Genomic DNA, 23,174 nt, shown 5'->3' with positions numbered 1-23,174 from the left:
TTCCTGGTCATGAACAGTGCTTGGCTCAGCTGTACCCGACCTTTTCCAAAAAGAGACGTTTGACAATGATCACATAGAGCCTTTTGTTTTCAGGAGCACTTTTGATGTTCAACTTAAAGCATTTACTTTTAAAAAAAAAAAAAAAATTATATAGTGTCTGTTTTGTACTGTGCTATTATAAATAGAGGGATTCATGGTACCAAGAATGTGGTTCTGATGACGGTTGCACTTTAAGTTCAGGGTGTGAAAATGGAAAAAAAATCTTCTCTTCTGCACTCTATCTTCTTATGGATAGTCATGCTGTTCTTTTTCTATGCTCTTTCTTTTTTTTCTGCTTCTTCCTCTGCATTTTCTGTAAATATTTTGCATGGGATCTATCTTCTGCAGCTTCTTGATGTTCTTCTCTTTCTTCTTCTGCAGTTTCTTCTTGATGTTCTTCTCTTTCTTCTGCAGTTTTCTTCTTGATGTTCTTCTCTTTCTTCTGCAGTTTCTTCTTCACGTTTGTCTTCTTTTTATTGTTTTTCTGCTTCTTCTTCTTGTTTTCATGTGGCATAATTAGCATTGATTCAACAACTTCGATTCATCAGATGCAAAGGGATCTGGCTAAAGCCAATTAGCCAAACTGCATCCACCTCCTCTTAACATCAAGTGTAGAGAAGTTAGTCAAACTACTTCTGAATATTTTTCTAAGTCCAACAAACTGCATCTATGTTCCAATTAACACCAAATAAGTATTAGTTTACACTAAACACACATACTAGCAGAACATCTCTGCAATTGTTGTAAAAAAATATGTTTTTACCATATGGTAAACTAATAAACGCAGTAACGCCTCGATATGTGTAGATTCAATTTCATCTAGAATTAAATCTATATTGGCAATAATTTTAACATTTTAAAAACAGATTCCCTGTGTGCATATCATCTAATTGAACAGGGTCTCCGATCATAGATATATGATCGGAATGGCATGTTATTAGCAAACAGTCCGGTCTGTTTGTCCTTACTGACCCTAAACCACCCAACTATGTAAAAACTGCATGTCCTGCTGGTATTATGCCAACATGTATAAGAGGGATGTAGTGGTGCAGACAGCCATGGCGTCTTCGCTGCTATGTGTTACTTCTTTTTCTGTCTAAATATTTGTTTTGACAGCGTTCTGTAACCTCTGTCTGTGGTCTGTCTGTTGTGGGCCCTGTGAGAATGTTCCCTCTTGAACTGAGTTGAGAAGTGGTCAAGAATACGTTGACGTTATTTACAACACTTTAGCGCTCACGTAGCTACTGTTTTTGCTGATAGGAATTTGGTTTGAGATTTATCTTGTCGGGTTCAGGAAGCCATCATAGAAATCAGAATATGTCAGGATGTTGTGTGTCAGAGTTCAACCTTCGTTGTGCTGTTTTTTTTTTTTTTTACAGGTCACCACACCATTTACATCGGTGTGCACGTGCCCAAGAGCTATCGGCGGCGGAGGCGTCACCGTCGGAGAACCGGCCACAAGGACAGAAAGGAGAGGATGATGGAGAACGCCTCTGACAAGTCGGACACAGAAAACAACGATGAGGCCAGCAACAGCATCCTCAAACCTCTCAGTAAGTTCTGATGGACTCCATGTCAACCTCGATTAGGTCTCATGTCTGTCCTCGCTCAAGGCTGCTGTCTTTTTCAGGAGGAAAAAAAAAAAAAAAGCCAGTGTAACTTCTCGTGACCCCCAACAAAGTTGCTGAGTCTACTCAGTGGCCAGAAATAGCTACGCGTGTCCTGCCGAGTGACAAGTGTGTTTCGACAGAGCAGAGTGAATTTTTTATTGGAAGTAATGGCTACTCGGATGCAATTGTGCTAGAGCGGATGAGTTTTTTTTTTTTTTTTTTTGTGAGTACAGTGTGTAAGTGTGTGTCTTCCTGTGAGTTTGCCCTTCAGTGTGGATGTGAGTGCAGTGTCGGGTGTGGTAGCATCTACAGTGAATGACTTAGTGCTTGTATTTTTGGTTGGCTGGACCTTCCTCTGTCCTGTAGAGTGTAAAGTACGACGTGTCCTCGGGGTGTTTGGACAAAGACTTCCAGCTAGTTAAGAGGAAACTTGGAGGAAACAGAAAAGAGGCAATAGCGAAAGGTTATACTGGGAGACTGTGACTTATAATGTGAAGGTTCGAGTGTGAGCATTTCATGATGTCATGATGATTTTAAAACTTTATCATCAGTATGCCACTTAAAAAAAACAAATGAAGCATCAGTTCAGTTTATCATCTGCCCTTAACATGAAGTGCTATAAGCCAAGATAGTATGCAGCAGTCATAGGTGTACACGGATCAGCCAAAACATTAAAACCACTGTCAGGTCAAGTAAATAACATTGATCATCTTGTGACAATAAAATGTTCCGATGGGAAACTTTTGGTCCCATAGGACCCCCACTAGTTACATCCTGTTGCCAGACACCACAGGATCAGAAGACCCATGTCCATTCTCTAATGAGTCACGACTGTTTTGGAGACACAAGGCAGACCTGCACAAAATTAGGAAGGTGGTCAAAAGCGAAGACAACAATCTTCCATTTGCACAAACGTGAGGCTGTGATGAGTTAACATGAAACACTACACACCTCTGTTTGTTACTAGCAACAGTGGTAATTCTCCATTCAAGGAAAGTGCCACTATGTTGGCAAGAAAACGTGAGCATTGACGTTTTGTTGGCCGTCAACACCAGGATGGTCTGCTGGCTCCTATGGGCGAAGTGGTGTACACTCTGTTGATATTATGGAAAATCTGCCATGGAATGAAGTGAGGCTGAAATGTTATCGCCCCTCAAACAGAGAGCACGAAGTACAGTTGGTATTGCTCTACAGCCAAGTGTCCTTTTGTTTTATTTTCTGTAAACAGACTTTTGTACATTTCATGTTCAGTTTGATATGTCCCATTAGGAACACTGCTCGATGAGGTCTTAACATTTCATAGGTCAGTTAGTCCTCTCAAGCAAGGATTACGTCGCATGCGCTACAGTAGTAAACTCCTGGTACATTTGTGTCAGCAAAAGATGACACATCACATTAATAATTTATACAGTATTGATCCCACATGATTTCGCCCATCCATTCGTGTGTACACTTTGAGTAGTAGCATTGTCTTTCAGTTTAAACGATTTAAGTAACTCAATGGCAAAAAATGCAGCCTGTTATAAAAGGCTTGTTTTCATCCAGTCCTACCTACAGATTTTTTGGGATAACTCCTTGGATAAAGACTTTAATGTACTTTATAACACAGAGTTACCTTCATCCTCATGTAGGCTGATAAAAGTAACGACTTTTTCGTAAATGATCTGCAAATATTCACACCAACAGACCCCTAACTGACCGGTAACTTTTCAGGTTTTCAAAAGCCATATTTGTTGCTGACCTGTCATTAAAACATAGGTTTGTGTAATTCGTATCACTATACAAGAGACCTGCCTTCAAAAAAAAATCTTCATACAGCTAAAAATGAAATCTGCAAGGATCTGTTCTGCAGAAATTGACTGGCATGCAGTGTACCTAATGTCCTCCCATTATTCTCTGTGCTGCTCTGTGTTACTCTGTCTGGAAACATGGCCGCCCTCAGGGGAAGGGCCTTGTCTGTCTGGGTTGAAATCCTCTTGTTTGGTCAGATGGACGCTGCGGGGACTGTAAGTTTATCCTCCATGCTTGTTCACTGCACAGCTATTTGACCCCTGCTCATTTTGATTGAGTTTTATTTTATTTATTTATCTTTTCTTTAGTGGGGTGGGCATTTCATTCTGCTGGGATCAAATGGTCCCTCAAAGTGGATTACTGAGATTACTCGGAAACTTTGCTTATGCACAAATGGGTTTAATTTCCCAAAGTCACAGTGCTCAGATCTAATCTTGTTCAGATTTATGAAGACATAATTGAAATGCAAAGGTCAAGACAGAAACCAGACTTTTTTTTTTTATTGTCTTCTGTTTCCTGAAAAGTCAACATTTTGGAGCTACCTGGTTTCCACATGACTGTTAAAACAAACTTTAACAACTGTGAATGTATTAGTAATAAGTATGGGGGACCAACTCTGCCATAATTAAAATAAATACCTATAAATATATGCTATTAATAAAAAATATGAATAAATAAATCACTTAATACCTAAATATATATATATGCCATATATAAAATTGTAGGAATGGGCAGATCATTTTTAATGGAAAGACAGTTGAAGCTATTCTTCAGTGTGCCATTAAACAAATATTATAAATAGTTTAAATTTTCAGCTTAGATCCTTAAATAAAGTCCTTAGTTTTATTTAATGTACTTACCTTTACCCTCAGCTTCATTTCCTGCTGCGAGCATCTAAGATTACTTTACACCGAGATATTTGATAACCCCAATGTAACCATAAACATTTCTCATTTCTGACAAAAATCAGATAAAATGGCCCTGAGATGTTCCATTAGTGGCAAACACTGCTGTTTTGTGGAAACAAACACACTCTCAAACATAATGACACGTTCTCATATAATAGTCCTGCTCTAAAATGTCTCTTCGTGAAGGTTGTGTTATTCAGCAGGAGTTTTCAAATAACCAAAAGAGCTGTTTACTCCGCTGTTTTTCATTTTGCAGGCTGTGGTTTGCAGTGCTATTGCATTGTATTGTGTTATACAGACACATGTTTCTATTATTTTGACAACCTCATTTTCGTGAGTGGGCTCGACTAAATAACAGGCACTTTAATTCAATCTAATTTAACAGCTCCACAGACTGCATCGGACCCTTGAATTACCACCTTTTGTGATGATGTTTCAACATCACCTGAGCAGAAAGGGGGCACTTAGTGCAGGATGTAAGTCTTGTTAAATAAGATTGCAAGTTAGCATATATTTTATTTAAAAAATATTTTTTTATTGTCGCCATCAGCTGTTTTTATGGATAAAACCTTTAAAATAAGGAAGTGGCTGTGAGTCAAACCTAAATATAACTGCACAGAGAACGTTTACATCCAGTGTACCTGCAGCTAGCGCAGTGTTCATTTCCCCCCAGCTGCTATTTGTTACATTCTCATCAGAAGTTGCCCACCTCAGCTTATACAACAAAATACCAGAGCTGGATGGTCTGGGTATAAATACTGTGCTCTCAATGAATCACCCTCGGGGTGACACTCTGCATTCAGCCCAATCCCCGTTTGCTGCCCGTGCACTCGCTGCCGTGCATACTGAATGTCAGACTTTGTGGGATGGAATGGAAAAACATTTCCTGCACTTTTTTTTTTTTTTTTTTTTTTTGCTGTGAATGAGGTGACACCAGAGTTGCGTTATCATTGCATGTACGGTCGCAAACAATGAATTCGGCTATTGCGTCCCATGTAGCGTTTTTACTGTGCTGAGATTTTTTAAAAAGGTCAGACGAGATGGAAGGTATTTGTGTAGGATGCATGTCAAGAGTGGGTCTAAACAGGCCTTTAGTGGCAGTCACACTAAGCTTTCTGCCGGGCAGCAGGCATTCTTCCTCCATCCCCGATCCCATGAGCCTCTGCTGCTGGGACAAAGTCCTCTTTGTATGCCCATGGCTCTTGGCGAGAGCACACACAGCTTTGAAATTGCGTTTGAACGATGGGATTTTCATCTCTATCCGTCCTTTTCGTGCTTGCTCTCACCCCTCTTTGCTTTCACTCTGCACTGAGTCTCACCCCACTAGCCCTCCTCACCCACAACCCCCCACCTTTCTCTTAGCAACTGGTCGAGTGGGACAGTGTTTCATTGACACCAGCACTGTGCTAGTTGGTTTGTAGATCGCATATATAGATGGCGTCAGTTTTCCAATGAGGAATTCGAAGATCTTTCTCGGAAAATATTGCGTTTCTGATGAATACTTTTTTGTTTTAACCAGTCAGGCATAACATTATGACCTTATATTGTGTAGGTCTCTGGAGAGAATGGACATGGGCCTTCTGAGGGTGGTGTCTGGTAACACAATGTTTTAAGTGTGGGGGTTTGAGTCATATGGGTTGAGGGGAGGGGCTTCTGTGGTGTCGTTCCATATGTCTGTTGTTAGGCAGTTTTTGTGTGTGCGTCTGTGTCAGGCTGCATCCTGCTGGGGATGACTGCTGCCATCAAGCAGTGTCATTGCCATGAGGAAGGGGTATTTGGGCTGGTATAGGTGGGTGGTTTGTGTGTAACATACACATAAATAAATGCCAGGTCCAAAAAATTCCCAGTAGAACATTAAATTGTCATAAGATTGTTCAATGTTATTCAATTCTCCCATCAGTGGTCATAATGTTATGCCTGATCGGCGTGTACTCACTTAAAATATTGGGAATTTTGAAAATAAATGTATTTGTTTCAGCTTCATGTTTCATTAAGCAGGATAATTTTAAAACAACGCTTTATTGTTTTGTTACAATTAAATGATTACGGACGATTTGGAAAGAAAGCACAGTGAAGGAACGCAGCAGTGGGTGCTACATCATCAAGCCTCTCACCTTTACCATGCCATGCTTTCCATTGTCTGCCTGTAATTTTCACCATACAGGTATTTACAGCTTGTCTTAACTGTTTACTGTAATCAAGGTAAATCGCTGTCAGCTGAATGTGAGAAACGCACATGTAAATTATTCCTGCTGGGATGTTATTAAACAGGCTCTGGTGACTTAAGTTAGTTGCAGCTTGTGGAAATGCGTGTGTGTGTGGGAGGGGTGTGTGTGTGCGCCAGCAGACAGTTTATCCCCTCGTCTAGTAATCTTATAGCTGCTTGTCTGGCTCGTACCTGCTGTTGTTGTTGTTGTAACGCAGACAACACAGCGAGAGGAAAACTGAAAACCTTCTCCTTATTTACTGTTTGACTCCCACGCTGCTGACTGCATGAGTGAATGATGGTGGATAAGGTGACGTTAAGTTCTGAGTGCAGCACTTGTCCTGTTAAACACTCTTAGGCTTCAGTGGATTCTTGTTGTACCTCTTTGATGTTCCTCCTACATACACTGATCAGGCATAACATTAAGACCACCTTCCTAATATCGTGTAGATCCATAACAGTTATGATTGATCAGGGAATGGACATGGACCCTCTGAGGGTGTCCTGTTGTGCCTGAAAACAGGATGTTGTTAGTGGGGGGGTTTGAGTCATATGAGTTGAGGGGAGGGGCCTCTGTGGATCATCTCACAGATACTAATGAGTTTAGGATCTAGTCAATTTGGAGGCCAAGTCAACATCTTCTGCTGTTCTTTGTGTTTGAGTTGCTCTTAAACAGTTTTTGGCTGCTGCCATCAAGAAGTGTCATTGCTTTGAGGTGGGGGTGTCTGGTCCTGGTCTAGGTGGGTGGTCTAAGTAGTATCTACACAAAATGCCAGGTCCAGAAGTTTCCCAGCAGAACATTGTATTGTCACAAGATGGTCAATTATATTTACTTATCCTGTCAGTTGTCATAATGTTATGCCTGATCAGTGAAAATAAAACTTTCAATTAAGACTTTATTATTTTCCCACTCACTGTAACAGAGATGGGACCTCTTGGCTAGAGCCTGGTCACCATTTCTGTTTGTCCAAGACCTTATTTATTTTGACAGACGGGAAACACTTCCAGCTTCGGAAATACAAATGGTCATTGACAAACATTGAATCTCTGTTGCCAATTCTTTGTGCTTTGCACTGTTAGCGAGCTGTTATGTAATCGGGTCACCCGGCTTTGTTATTATTACACACATGCGTGGACACATGCTGTACATGTTTATACTTCAGTGGTTATGAGGACCCTCACTGACATAATTCCTTCCATAAAGCTGACCCTGAATCCCGGTCTTAACCTTCAAAGAAGCCACAGGAAAACATGTGCACAAGAGAAAATGTTCTACGTTTGTGAAAAGGCCTAGAAGTCAAAGTTAAAAACCTCATTGGTACATTTACATCCAATCAACAAATAAAAGATCTGTTTGTATATTTCCTGCGCAATGAAAGATAATTCAAAATCTGAGAATGGTGAAATATATCTGGATATGGGCAGTGTTGGAGGGACAATAAACTCTATTGACTCCTGTTTGCACCTTTTACACAGAAGTAGTCTGATTCCACGAAGAGAGATGCCACTATTTTCATAAATATCCCCAAATGAACTGGTCTTGTGTGTTTGTTTGCTGATGACAACACTCTCTCTGCATACAAATGCATACCCTCATGGGTCCACTTCAGTTAGTATTTGTGGGCGGTTGTTCGCGTTCAAATATTGTTTGCACTTGCTGGAACAAGCTATGGTTGTGTCCACCATTTACGATATGTTTGAAGAGCACTGAAAGTGTTATTTATATATCACCCGTTGTGTTTTGTGTCACTCTCTAAATATTCAAATGAGAAGACAAGGGGAAGGAAAGCCAAGCCACAGCTAGAGAATAGGCCAGTTTGTGAACCATTTCCTAATTGTTAATGAGGGGCTGTAGGGCAGCTTGCCAAGGCTGGAGAGCCAATGGCGAAGGCCTGTTTGTGCAGTGAAGGGGGGGCAGAGAGGGAGAAGGGGCTAGCTGTGGGGACACTGTCACCAAAGGGACCCCTAAACTCCATCGGTCCCCTCCTACCTGGTTCACAAAGTGTTGGGGCAGGCAGCTGAGAGTGGCTGTCACTTCCACCCAAGACTTTAATGAGGGTCTAGCTGCTACTTTACTGACTGCTCTCGATTAGAAACCCTGGGTCATCTGACTCGGACAGTAAAGTGGGGTCACTGAGATTTTAAAGATGTCCAACAACAACAATAATCAAGAGGAGAAGGAGGGAAAGGAAGAGGACACGGAAAAGAAAGGAGAGGTCATGGTGAAAATCCCACCACCACCACTGCCACCTCCTCCAGAGGTCAATGGGAAGGTTCCAGCCGAGGATGAAAAGCCGGTGAACAGACCCATGCCCAACGGGCACCATTGCCAGCCTGTGAACCGCAGCATTTTTCCTGTCTCCACAGTCTCGCCAGCAGCCGAGAGGATCCGCTTCATCCTTGGGGAGGAAGATGACGGCCCGGCACCCCCACAGCTCTTTACCGAGTTGGATGAGCTGCTGTCAGTGGATGGACAGGAGATGGAGTGGAAAGAGACGGCCAGGTGAGAACCTCAGACACTAAACTTGAATCCTCCTCTCAAAGTTCTTATGTGCACCATTTATTTTATACTTGCAATGAAGACCTTCTTGCACCTACTCAGTCACAACTGTTTCAGATTTTTCAACAAAGAGTTTAAGTTTACCTCAAAAATGATTAAATGCCAAGGGAAAGACTTTTTTTTTTTTCAGTCTGAAATGGAGCCCACAGGGTTTCACAGGTCTCTTCTGTGTGGCCCACTAGTGAGATTTGATGGGAACGAGATGGGATGAATGTTTATACATCATTAGCACTGGATGAGTGAAGCTCTCTCAGGGGGAAACTGGATCTCCGGGCTGCTGTTTGAGGCACCAAATGAGCTGATTTCCTTTTTTATCCTAAGTCCTGACCAATTGTATTGCAGATAGAAGCTTATTTGTAGAGAAACTCTACAGAAGAACTTCCATTACACTCATTATACCCCTTGAAATATATAAGTTTTAAGAATAAGTTCATGATTAATTTGTCCCACTCTCCTGAAAGTTAAACTGATGAAGGATTAATCTGGAGGAAGCTGAACCTTTAATTAAACCTTGATTCATCTAAACACATGCGAACAAAAAAATATAAACTACTAAAAGCTGACCAAAATGTTATCAAGGTATATTTAAAAGTCTTCAAATACTGTAAAAAAAATAACTGAATAAACCAGGTTTATTGAGGATCAGTAGGGTCAAATGTTGAGAGTACTGCAGTTCCAGGTAAAAAAAAAAAAAAAAAAAAAATACTTACTGACGTTGTTTAAAAGTGGAAAGACAAAAGGGTCAATCCTTCATCTTTAGTTGATGCCAGCTCATTATTCTGCAAATAACTACAGAGATTAAGAGCCACTGCAATATCTCTCCAAGTGCAGTCAGGGGGACTCAAAACGAATAAAAGATCTCAAAAGTGCCGGGCCGTGCTGGCGGTCCGCCAAGTGTCACTTTGGGAGCCAACTTGGCCAAATAAAAGCCCCAGTATAGAAACAACTGCTCAGTACCAGCTCAGTTTCTCATCCCTCTGACCCTGGAGGAAGTAGGAGGGGGGAGTAATTAAAAACATACATTAAGAGAATAGAAGCTATGATACTGTCATAAAATATAAGAATTTTTACATTTTTAATAAGACACAACTTCCCCAAATTTCCTTCTCACTTTTGAAGGGAGGCTGCAACATTTATTGTAATTCCCCTATTTCTCATGCAGCTGCAAAACCTTTCATCTATATTAACAGCTATGATACATACATACTGCATGTGCATTGTATTTATGGTAATTCTGACATCATAATAAGTTATTATTGTGTAGCTTCATATCCCCCCAATTATCTCAGTAAATGTACTAAATTGTATTTGTGTGTTACAAATATTAGGGTAAAAAAACTTAAATATAAACCTATTTTAATGTTTAATCCAGTGCTCTTTCTCTCACTTACTTCATTCCTCCAGGTGGATAAAGTTTGAGGAGAAGGTAGAGAAAGGAGGCGAACGCTGGAGTAAACCACATGTGGCCACGCTGTCCTTGCACAGCCTGTTCGAACTGCGGACATGCATAGAGAAAGGCACCATCATGCTGGACTTGGAAGCTTCCACTCTGCCTCAGGTTGTTGGTAAGTTTGCAACAGGCAGGAGCTTGATTAAATCCAACAAGTACTGTATGAGGTAAAATGTAAAATATCTGAATCGACGGTATTTGCTGTGGTTGACTCTCCATCACACATCAATCTACTTCCCCACTGCCGTATAATGACCGATAAAGGTCAGCATCTTTCTGCTTGTGAAAGAAGACCCTGTCTGTCCGTTTGATTTTATCTCCGGTGTGACGTGCGCTCTATGCAGAGCTGGTGTGCAGTGTTGCGTGCAGGTTCGTGGATTGACGTACGTCGCAAGACTGAGATGTTAACCTCCCGTCCACTCTTTGTTTTTAAGAGTAGCAAAAGGCCAGAGCAGAGGTCCACACTATACTTTATATTAACACTACTGGACAAGTAGTTTTTAAATGGCCACAAAAACTTCCTAATTTGAAGTCTCCCCAGATCCTCTCAGATGATTATGTCTTTGTGCCGTCCCTATACTCATGCACCACCCCAACGTTTTTGTCTGCATGAAGGAGCAGGGGGAAGAGTTACCACTAGGAGTGATTAATGTGAAGTAATTGAATGTGCTACATGAAACGCACAGGCCGAGTGGAGCGGGGCCTCTTGCTTTGAGGCCTGCCGACTTGACTGATGGGCCATTACCAGCACTACCCCTCCACAAGAAGAGGAACTCCCCGAGGCTACTTTCTGTCTGCATTCAGGCTTCTGACCCTCTTTTTAAAAATAGGCCAGACCTTTTGATTGAGCTATTTCACGATCCTACGAAGACTATTATATTGGAGTATTAAAGTCTGGAAGGGACTAACTGAGTCTGAAGAGAGTATTTTGGTGACTTGGTTATTTGCTTCCAATGATAATGTTGCTAAATTAAGGCTGTTGGGTAGAAAGCTGCACGGGGTAAGGTAAGAATAGACACAAAATGAAAGCACGGTGTAATTATAGCCCATATATTCACAAACGTTTATTCGCAGATATTGACTCAACTGTCTTCCCTCGTCATCTTTCCTTGTCTCTCCTCTCTGCGTCTTCAGAAATGATCACTGACAACCAGATAGAGATCGGGCAGCTGAAAGCAGACCTGAAAGACAAGGTGATGTACACGTTGCTACGGAAACATCGCCACCAGACCAAGAAGTCCAACCTGCGCTCCCTGGCTGACATTGGCAAGACGGTCTCCAGTGCAAGTAGGCTGTTTTCCAACCAGGAGAACGGTAATACTGATGCCAGTTTGGTGCAGTCTTTTGTTTTTAATTTGTTAAAGGAAAACAACATATTCATTTGGTATTTTATAGGAAAAACATACTTGCAAAACTAGGTGGAATTCAGGTTATTTGTTTACTTAAGCTAGAGCCTGGGGGTTATAGTGAGTTTCGTGACACAAAGACACACTGCTGCCCTCCTCTGCATGAACCCACTAATGTGGCACTAAATACTAAGAAAAACATCAATCATTAGTGCCTTTTTATGACAATTTAAATGCACAACCTTCTCACTAAACCTAGAAACTTATCAAGTCAATAGTCGTCCTCATTTCTCACAAACATTTCTTCTAACAAGACTTTAAATGTTCTCACTGTACTGCCACAAATAATTAACTCAAGTGTATCAGCACCTGGAGTTAGTTTTTAAATTGACTCTGATTGTGAGCAACACTGAAGGAATGAATAAGTACATGATTTTTATGGCACGGGTGAAAAGTTCAAGGGCTGTGAGAAACCATAAATCCTTACCCAGAACTTTTAACGTGAATTTGAATCGCAAGAATTACACCAATTTAATTCTCTGTAGTTCATGATTCATGTTGATTGTAAAGATGCACTTCGTTAATGCTAATGAAGTCTGTCGTAATTCACATTTAATTTACAGAATGAGCACGCCTCTTTCCTTAAAACAGTACGGGCTGTCACTTTACTTCACTGGAAGTTTACAGCTATAAAAAGAACTACAGATTCATATACACATGACAGTGAAACTGACTTAATTCACCATGTTTAACTGGATTTTTGCTGCTGCTGTGTGAAAATGGATTTAACCGACTCACTCTAATTCCATCACCAAATCCTCAGTTAATGGAAATTTAATTGGAAGTTTAATTTTTTTTTAAAAAACTGTGACGTAAAAGTGAGTAAAGTGAAAGCCCTACTGCACAGGTCTGACATTAACTACATTATTTGACTGTAACGCACTGAGTAACTAGATGTGTTAATGCTAACTAGAAGTGATTAATCTGTCACCAGACATGGGTCTTTGGAAAGTGAAGTTATTTATTAGCCGCTATCAGATTTCTGGAACCTTTCTTACGATTAAATGAAAGGAGCCTACGTTTTTTTGTAGTGGTCTGATGGAATTCTGTTATCGTGACCACAGTAAAGATAACTTCAGGGATAAAGTGCATTTACTGGTTTGTTTAAAGGCAATGCTCCTGTCCAAAGACCCATGCTCACCTGTCACGTTTAATGACACCTCTCCTCTCGCCTTCACTGCACAACTTGTGAAATGCAGAAAAATTATGTTTTTTTTTCCAGATCTTTTAACAGCTATTTTTATTCACTTAACAGATCTATTGCTTTGGCTCAGTGGGCTTTTCTGTCAACTCTCCCTTCCATCTCTCTTTCCTCCTTTTTGCTTCCCCTGGATTGGTTTCGATGTAACCTGCTGCTGCTACTAAAAGCTCGCAGTCCTCTTGAGAACTCTGTGACTTGCCTGTCAGGTCGCATCTCAATGGAGGACCTGCAGACCCAAAGGAGTACCAGTATGGACTGGCTTAGTAAGTTCACCAAACCCCAGTCCCCAGTGTTCACACTGCAGCCACTGATCAGTTCTGAGTTGTAGGCACGGTGACAAGTCTGATGAATTTGGGTTCGTGTCCAGTCAACAACTGACTTCTTATAGCATTTATAATCCACAACGAGGCCCAGAACTGAATTACAGCTGCAGTTTGAACATGGAAATCCTATTTAGACCCCATGTAGGCAAGAAAATAGATTTTATTATAGTAATAGTATCAATGCATAGCTTACAGTTTAGGTTATTATATTGATAGCTGTATTTGACCCTTATCTAATTTATCTTCTATTACTATTTAAAATATTTTATTTAATTATCTACTCTTATGTAAAAAGAAGGATATACTGGCTGCATCATTCTGACATACATGTTATTACCCACAATGCTGAGGGGGCAGATGTACAAGAGGCTACAGTGGCACCAGATTTTGCACCCGCTGAGGTTTTTACCCCTCTCTGGATACCTTTTCTGATCTGTGGCAGCTCTGGGAGTGACATAAGGTCACGTTCCGCTGTCACATCGAAAAACCAAATGTCAGCAGAGCATCAAGCGGAGTGTGATGTGTGATTCACCTGCTTTAGATGAAGAATGCACTTAGTGGAGGACTTTGACGTGAGAGAAAGGACACTAAGATGACCGGATGTTCTCAGCAGATTATTTTCAGGGCGTGGATGAAAGAGCGGACGCCTCATTGATGCAATCCAAGTTATTTCTGCACTGGATGGGCAAAGCTTGAGAAAGATAGAGGATCATTTTAGACCGATTGTCAAACCAACATTAGGCAAACAAGACAACATAGTAAAATTGAATCTATTTGAACAAATTCAAGTTTGATATCGTTTTAAAAAAGAGACCGTAGATTGACTTGTTGTCTGATTATTACTGTGCTTAAATGCTGTAGCGGTTTGCCGGATGAGTGACGGGCTCCTGAGACTTTGTCCTCGGTGACGGTCAGCGGTGACTGAAATTTCTCTGTGTGCGCTGCGGTTTGCATGTGTACAAGCTGCTGTCTGTTTCTTTTTTTCGGTTTGCTGCATGTGGAGCAAACTGTCTGGGCCACTGTCATTTCCTGGGTCTCTGCCATCCTCTTCCACTCAGTTCGTACAGTAGCTCCTGGCTGAAGGTGAAGCTGATCTAACTGCTCCAGTGTTGTCTTAACAGACAGTCCCACCACAACTCCCCGGAACCTGACGTCCAGTAGCCTCAACGACATTTCTGACAAACCGGAAAAAGACCAGGTGAGCCAGCCTGATCATCTGCAGAGTATTTATGTAGCGTTTACGCACTGTATTCACCGAAACATCATGTGGCCAGATGTGTGCAAGAACTGTCACCACCTACAATTACACTGACCTCAATTAAGTAGGCTCATTAAAAATTAATTAAACCTGATGTTGTAGATGCAAAACTTAATTGAAATTTAATAATTTGGGCAGCAGAGGTGACGGCCGTCAAATATTTATTTAACATCCTAATTGAAATGCCATTTATCAACAGCAAATGTCTTTCAAATCTGACTTAGACAGAAGCATTGGGTGTTGCCCTCATGTAGCTTCATGTCCTGCAGAGCTGAGAGACCACGTGTGCTGCTGATGCAGAAATGATAACGGCTGCATTGCATTGTTTTCAACAACTGCTGTCTATGATCATTCATGTTGCTGCAGCTGCTCTGAACCTGTGTTTATATAATCCTTCCACATGGCTTAACAACGTATCATTGCACCAGTTTAGATTATCTGCCATAGCGATATAGCAGTGACTTCATATCGTGTCTTATCCGCCTGGAATATGTTTCAGCTGCAAGTGTCAAAAGTGCAGCCATTGAAATACAGAAATATTCCTTATTCGGACTTAATTGAGACCGGGTCAGAAACTTAATACTGAAACAACTGAAGTGAAGCCAACATCAAGGGCCAAACCCTGCAGTTCTTCAAATGGATGCAAGTCAGTTTTCATTCTCCATGTGTACGTTCTGGTACAGCTTGGAACCGCATGAGGTGAATTTTTATATAGCTAATTCGTTTTAATGATATTAAAGCTTAAGGTTATCCATGACGAAGGGCCTGCACGTTTTACATTTAGTCACTTTTTGATGGGTAAATGAAAAAAACAAAAACAAAAAGGCACACAGAGGACGAGCCCAGCAATGTGTAAGAGATCATCGACTTGTGTGAAATAATTCATCAACGGTATCAGGCTGAATTAATCCTCCCTTTGAGGCAATGAACACGATCACAGTGGTGATGAAGATCACTCTGTTTTATTCTACTGTATTCTGACAGTTGAATTCGCTAGATGATCAGAGTTCATGGCAGACATTTGCTCCCAGTCTCTCCGGGGCCTCTAGGAGAACAGAATTAGGTCAGAGCCACACATTAAGTTCTCCTGTGGGACAGATTCAGCAGGAGAGGGACAACTGGACAGGAAGCACATAGCGTAAACCGATGCTCCTCCACACCCACTCACCCGCCTATTAATACCAGTCAGAAGTCTCCACATGCCTTGACCACTTCTGTACTTTAGTAATTTAAAGATGAGAGATGATGACTGAGACGAGAGCTGTGCGCATTCACATCCAAAGATTTAGAGAAGAATCAAGTGGACGCATACGTTTAATCTTGACATGTTAAACATTTTGTTCTTAAACTCAGCAAAACAATCATTTAACAAGAAACACCTGTTCTCCCTTAAAAGAATCCATCAGTTTCCTTAAACCCGATTAGAAAATGATTCAGATTAAAAAAACACAATCAAGCAAAGCCTAATAGGGGAAAAGAAAAGAAAAACAAGATTTTATGTTTCCCAGACCAGACTGAGGTGTAAGTGGTCGAGGAAGGCAGCGTGGCGTGGATTAGCTGTGATCAGACACAGGTCATGGTGTGCAGTTATGTGGGTTTAACCTCTCGACCTCTCAATCATTTGCAGACAAACTATTTGCCAAGGAGGCTCAACGGCCTCTGATTGGATCTGCTTGAGTTTATGAGATTTCAGTCCTCAGAGGTTGAGGACATCCAGGTCGTGCTTTTGATTCATTCCCCTCGGACTTAGTGCTTTTATTCTGTTCCCCTCTGTTGGTTGGTACATGATGGGAAGTAGAAAGTCGTCATTTTACTTTAAACTAAACTTTCGTAAAGACAAAAGTGCTCTCATGCTATACACTGATCAGCCACCACATTATGGCCTTTAGGAACATTTTAGTAAACATGTAGAACAGCACATGGTTTTGACCTGACCTTCAAATTCTCCAAATTCCAAACTGATCAAGTATCTGTGGGATGATTCACAGAGGCCCCTCCCCTCAACCCATAGGATCCAAAGCCCCCCCCCCCCAACAACATCCTGTTTTCCGACACCACAGGACACCCTCAGAAGACACATGTCCTTTGTCAAACTGGTTTTGGAAAAGACACTTACATAATATTAAGAATGTGGTCATAATGTTATGCCTGATCAGTGTAATTCCCAGTTGGCGATTCATCCAACAAGCAATTAAGAAAACTGGTGTAAAACAAGCAGCTTCTACAGATTGCCCGGTTGCTTTTATCTCACTGACTCACTGGTTTTCTCTAGTTTATTGTTCGTTTTTGGTCAAGCACTGCACAAGGAATACTTTTTGTAGCACAATCCAGCAAAAACAGTGAATACAGTAAGTCTGTCAGTCACATAGGTCTTATGATAACGTTGGAATTTAACACAGTCTACACCACAAAAGCTGCTGCATCACATTTATCAGAATCAGAAAAAAAATTATTTATTTATCATTATATAAAAAAATGTTAAATAGCAGATTCAGTACAGCAATAAATAATATGAAGCATGGATTAAATTGAGAGGGATATTGTAATATTGCACATGAGAGAGTACTGCACAAGTTTAAATCTTAAGTTATTGTAACACCCTTAGAGTTCAGGAGGAGAATAACGTCCTCTGGGTCTTACAGGCTGGACAGCAGAACCTGCGATCTGATGGCAGCTGCTCAAAATGTCTATGTAAAATGTAAAATGTTGAACCTGTGGAGCTCAGCAGGTGTCTGACCTCCACTTTTAAACACTCCACCAACACCACGTGAGGAAGAAATACAGACCTCATGATGCTACCTGTTTCTAATTTAGATACCACGGGAGACTCTCAGTTTGGTATTTCAAACTGAAAGCCATTGTCCGGTTTGATGTAGGATGTTTAATTCAGAGTGCAGCGTTCGAGGCAGCTTGCTGGTGTGAACGTAACATTTAATGCCGCCTCTCGTCGGCCTCTTTTGTCCTGTCCAGCTGAGGAACAAGTTCATGAAGAAGTTGCCGAGAGACGCGGAGGCCTCCAACGTTCTGGTCGGGGAGGTGGACTTCCTGGACGCACCCTTTGTGGCGTTTGTTCGTCTGCAGCAAGCTGTGATGCTGGGAGCCCTGACGGAGGTTCCTGTTCCCACAAGGTGATTTAAAAACATGACTCCGTCCCGGATTCATGGAAACCGTTGTCTCGGTGCAATTGCAGTTCATAAAAGTTCATAAAAGTCGGTGGCATAATGTGAACAGGTGTAGGGGGATGATGTGTGTCGCCTGTGTTTACCTTCAACTATGAAACACACCAACAAGCATTAGGCACACGCTGAGCTTTATTAATCTAACATTTATTGCAGTGCTAATATAAAACACGTGTGTTGACCTACTTTTCGAGCTGTAGCTTATTCTGGCTCTAGTATCATAAATCGTATCATTCCTGTTGTATTGTTGTTGCCAAGGAGCCATAAATTCTAGTAGTTGAAAACAGTTGTAGTTGTATGAACTAGTAAATGTTTTATATATGTCGCATTTCCTTCATACTTTCTAGGAAAAAATATGGATTTGTTGCTGTAATCTTAATTAGCGTTGTTATTAGGTAACTGAAAAGATGGATGGCCCACACCGATCAGGCATAACATTATGACCACTGACGGGAGAGGTGAATGACCATCTTGTGGCAACTCACTGTTCTGATGGCAGAATGACCTGGCATTCATTCATGTGGATGTCACTTTGACATGTGCCACCCATCTAGGCCAGAACAGACACTTCCACCCCACAGCAATAACACTCCACCCCCAGCAGGAAGCGGCCTGACACACACACATAAACAAAAACATGAAGAGCAGCACAAGGTGTTGACCTGGCCTCTAAATTCTGAACTAGATCCCAAAGTATCTGTGGGATGATCCTCAGAGGCCCCTCCCTTCGCCTTATAGGACCCAAAGACCCGTGTCCATTGTCTGATGAGTCACAACTGTGTCTGGAGGCACAAGGGAGAACTACACAATATTAGGAAGGTTGTCATAAGGTAGCAGCCTTTCTGCAGTCGATGGATGACTGTAGAAGAGAGGCTGTTAAAACCTGAATCACACACCTGAACACACACAAAAGTGAAAGTGACGCTAATCTCAGAAGACGGAACACGGACATGTAGTGTTTTAGTGTGATAAACATATCACATATTGTTCCTTTGAAAGAACTCTTCAGTTATGTAATGATTATTCTCTTGTCCGTTATTCATTTTGCAGATTTTTGTTCATCTTGCTTGGACCCAAAGGCAAAGCCAAGTCGTACCATGAGATTGGCAGAGCTATCGCCACGCTGATGTCAGATGAGGTTAGACCGCCAGTAACACGCACCCCATCTGTGTTTCGTTTAAAATAAAATAAAGTGAAGCGCTGCAACACAGACAACTATTCCTTTTTTTATTCCTTGTTCCCTGTCTGCAAATATGTGTTTCGGCAGAATACTTATATTTCTGTTCCTGTTATTGTTTGCTGACATAATTCAGACAGTTTGTGGTACAATAATGGATTATGATCCGTCCAATTTTGGCACTTTTGAAAAGAAGTTTGAGCTCAGTTAACATTCACAAGTCATACCAGTACTTACACACTAATACTGTGAAGATAACTCTGTAATTTCTGAACAAGGTAGTAAGTAGAAATTTAAGTGAACTGCATTAGAGCTACGCTAAATAATAAGGAATACTAATCACAACCATTCGTCATTTCTTCAAACCTGATGAAAAAAAGTAAATTTTTAGTTTTGAATGTATTGTTTTATTCTTTTATTTTACATACAGTATGCCACCATTAAACAGAGAAGATTTATGTTTTAACTAATGAAGACAATTTATTCAGGTGCATGCTGCGCTCTACATGAATCTGCATTAGTATGATGACACAGTCTGCTTCCTGGTGACACTACATGCTTTAACCAGCGCCCCTCTGTGTTCAGGTCTTTCACGACATCGCATACAAAGCCAAGGACAGACAGGACCTGCTGGCTGGTATAGACGAGTTCCTGGACGAGGTGATCGTGCTTCCTCCTGGAGAGTGGGACCCTGCCATCAGGATAGAGCCTCCGAAATCCCTCCCCTCCTCTGATAAAAGGTCTGTTAACTAACATATGTAAATATGATGCCCGGTTTATTTTCACTCTAGTTTAATTGATGGTGCTTGAAAGAGAAAAGCTGGAATATTACATCACAACATTACAGATATGAAGTAGGCAAACATCACACATCAGTAGCGTGTCGAACACTTCAGAGGATCTAATCTTCAGGATTATAAATAAATAATACGTGACAATAATTACTATCATAAACCCACAAGTGTTCACTGATTCATCCAGGAGCTCAGTCTGTATATTAGACTGCTGGTAATTCATTAACCCCACACACATGCACACAGAGAACACACTAAACCAAGACTTGGTTATACTTAAGCTGACACATATTCAGAGGGTTGCCTTAAAAAAGAGAAGACTGAGAAAATAAGTGCAAGACCTTCTTTATGAATCATGTACGAGGCCACAAATGTGTGCCTGCTCCGGGTGCTGTGTGAGCAGCTGCTGCATCATGTTATAGAAAAGCAGTAGTTGCAAAATTACTGGAGTGCATCCAGGTGTAGAGCGCAGTGTTGAATTATAAAAGAGCAGCAGTTGTTTCTTATATATACGAGTTTTATGCAAAAGGTAAAGCAGGAGTATTTCCGAGTGATCAAAATGTTCGTCAGAGGTCAAATGTAGGCTGTGCAGGCTGAACCAAACTGTGCATTTATATGTTTATTTTGTTTTTTGTTTTTTTTTTTAGGAAAAACATGTACGCAGGTGGAGACTCTCAGATGAACGGAGACATGCCTCATGATGGAGGTCACGGAGGAGGTGGACACGGTGGAGGGGAAGAACTGAAGAACACTGGAAGGTACACCGATCAGCCACAACATTAAAACCACTGACGAGAAGTGAATAAAAATGATTTTGTGTCAATTCAGTGTTCTGCAGCCATCCCCAGCAGGATGCAGCCTGACACAAGCACGCACACAAAAACAGTTTAAAAACAGCTAAAAAAAAAACATGAAGAACAGCACAAAGTGTTGACCTGATCCCAAACTGATCAAGTATCTGTGGGATGATCCACAGAGGCCCCCCCTTAACCCACAGGACCCAGAGGGGTAATATTAATCACAGGCTACAGTGGAAAGTCCACATTAAACACCTGAACAATCATCCAAAGTGCAGCGTGACTGACAAAATATCAGCAGTGTGATAGATTTACAGAAAAATATACAAAAAGTAGGAAAAGAGGCTGCAAAGAAAGCGATCACGCAAAACTGGTAGAACAGTAGCAGTGAAAGTTGTAGAATAGAGTGATGTGTACTGGGGCTTTCCACATAGTCTTGATTATGTCTTTTCTGTACCATGAAATGTTTTTGGCTTTAAAAGTAGTCCACAGAATCCATAAAAAAAAGTGTGGAAAGACTCAAAGGGGATGGTCTTTGTAGTATTTTCATTTGCTGTCAGTGTCATTTATGTGTAGAGCATATGTGTAAGTCTTCCTGTCAATCCTGTACATGTGATTATTGTTTCAAATCTGATGACGTGTTTCTTTCCGTCTCCAGGTTTTGTGGAGGTCTCATACTTGACATCAAGAGAAAAGCGCCTTTCTTTGTGAGCGACTTCACCGACGCGTTCCACATCCAGGCCCTGTCGGCCATAATGTTTATTTACCTGGGAACTGTGACAAACGCCATCACCTTCGGGGGTCTGCTCGGAGATGCTACAGAAAACATGCAGGTCAGAGTGAGATCTGAACCTTGAAGCGGTTCGCAGAGCTGAATTATTCCCCCGTTAATCGTCCCCCCCTCCCCTTCTTGCTCGTGTGCAGGGCGTGTTGGAGAGTTTTTTGGGAACGGCCATTGCGGGTGGAGTTTTCTGTCTACTGGCTGGACAGCCTCTCACCATCCTCAGCAGCACTGGTCCCGTTCTGGTGTTTGAACGGCTGCTGTTCAACTTCAGCAAGTATGTTGCATGCTTTTCTCAGGCAGGCCCAGTTACTAAAGGCTCATTAAAAATGCCAACCATGATTAAAAAAAGAAGAAAAAGAAAATGATGTTTAACTGAAAATATTAAGACATTTTGAGGACAAAAGGTACTTTACATACTGTTACCTTATAAGGAATTATATTTTATATCATAACTTATGATAACTTATTATAATATTGCACAATTGCAATAATGACCTCTCTAAATCACAGCATACACTCTTCTTAAAAGGTGTTTATTTTATTTTCTTTGTCCACTCAGAGAAAATGACTTTGACTACCTGGAGTTCCGCCTGTGGATCGGCTTGTGGTCGGCGTTCTTCTGTCTGGTGCTCGTGGCCACCGACGCCAGCTTCATGGTTCAGTACTTCACGCGCTTCACCGAGGAGGGCTTCTCCTGCCTAATTAGCTTCATCTTCATCTACGATGCCTTCAAGAAGATGATCAAATTGGCTAACCACTACCCCATCAACTCAGACTTCAAGATGGAATACGTCACGCAATATGACTGCCTCTGCATGGCTCCTACTGTCTTAGGTGAGATCAGGTCGCGTTACACTGGGATACGGTGAAGACACACATTGCTCTTGGTTCTTTTCTTTCTTCTTTCTTGGTTCTCATGCACAGTGAATGAAATGTTCCCATCTTGCCTCCAAAAAGGGAACATTTTGTGAAGGATGTTAGTTTGCGATAAACAACTGGTTTCATTTATTGGAATGAGATTCATTTACAGATACTAAAAAAAAAAGAACAATTTAAAGGTCCCATATTATGCAAAATTCACTTAATGAAGATTTTCTCACAGTAATGGCCTGTGTATGAAGCCCCAGAAGTAAAAAAGAAATCTGCAATTTCCCTCATTTGCTTGCTCCACTTTTTAGTGAATGTGTGCTCAAACGGGCAAATCTGAGATTTTTCCCTTCTTGACGTCATGTGGGGAAATAACCACTTGTGGATTCCGCCTTTGACCCGCTCCCCGGATATATGAGCCCACCCTCTAAAATGTTTTCTCTACGCAAACATACATGGCAAAGGCTGTTGCTCTGTTGTTGGCTGCATCAACGAACCATAACAGCTTCTATTGCAGTCATCAGAAGCTAACGTTAGCCACATGGCGGTAACTGTAACACCACATACAAACAAACTAACACACAATATTTTTAACTAACTATTCAGAAACATCCTGCTGCAGATGTAGAGTCCGAACTTCTTCAGCATCTCTACCAGCCATAGTCATAAATCCACCATATAAACATTAGCACATGGTAACGCCAACAGAAGTAGGTGTGGACAGACACAGCTCATTAGCATTTAAAGGTACAGACACACAAGCAGCCTATTAAAACTAAATTATTGAATAAATGTATAATATGGGACCTTTAAGTAAAATATGC

The 23,174-nt window shown here is 41.2% G+C and overlaps 1 protein-coding gene across 9 annotated transcripts in view; it reads left to right on the top strand.

The window, feature by feature from the left end:
- Positions 1–23,174, top strand: part of slc4a4a (solute carrier family 4 member 4a) — a 48,263-nt gene that overhangs the window by 9,242 nt on the left and 15,847 nt on the right. For 4 of the 9 annotated variants that reach the window (XM_047591437.1, XM_047591439.1, XM_047591433.1 and 1 more), the window contains 12 exons: positions 1,419–1,592; positions 8,922–9,057; positions 10,519–10,679; positions 11,699–11,878; positions 14,616–14,692; positions 17,723–17,880; positions 18,982–19,069; positions 19,694–19,848; positions 20,550–20,660; positions 21,358–21,532; positions 21,624–21,757; positions 22,043–22,317. In XM_047591437.1, the coding sequence (XP_047447393.1) occupies positions 1,419–1,592; positions 8,922–9,057; positions 10,519–10,679; positions 11,699–11,878; positions 14,616–14,692; positions 17,723–17,880; positions 18,982–19,069; positions 19,694–19,848; positions 20,550–20,660; positions 21,358–21,532; positions 21,624–21,757; positions 22,043–22,317 (1,824 nt within the window). Of the gene's footprint in view, positions 1–1,418; positions 1,593–8,921; positions 9,058–10,518; positions 10,680–11,698; positions 11,879–13,338; positions 13,435–14,615; positions 14,693–17,722; positions 17,881–18,981; positions 19,070–19,693; positions 19,849–20,549; positions 20,661–21,357; positions 21,533–21,623; positions 21,758–22,042; positions 22,318–23,174 lie in introns of all 9 variants that reach the window. The other 5 variants (XM_047591434.1, XM_047591431.1, XM_047591432.1 and 2 more) reach the window with 2 other exon arrangements.

The sequence above is a fragment of the Mugil cephalus genome, chromosome 8, assembly GCF_022458985.1.
Source record: "Mugil cephalus isolate CIBA_MC_2020 chromosome 8, CIBA_Mcephalus_1.1, whole genome shotgun sequence".
Lineage (NCBI taxonomy): Eukaryota > Metazoa > Chordata > Actinopteri > Mugiliformes > Mugilidae > Mugil > Mugil cephalus.
Note: the sequence above shows the minus strand (reverse complement) of the source record. Positions and strands in the feature narration are given on the sequence as shown.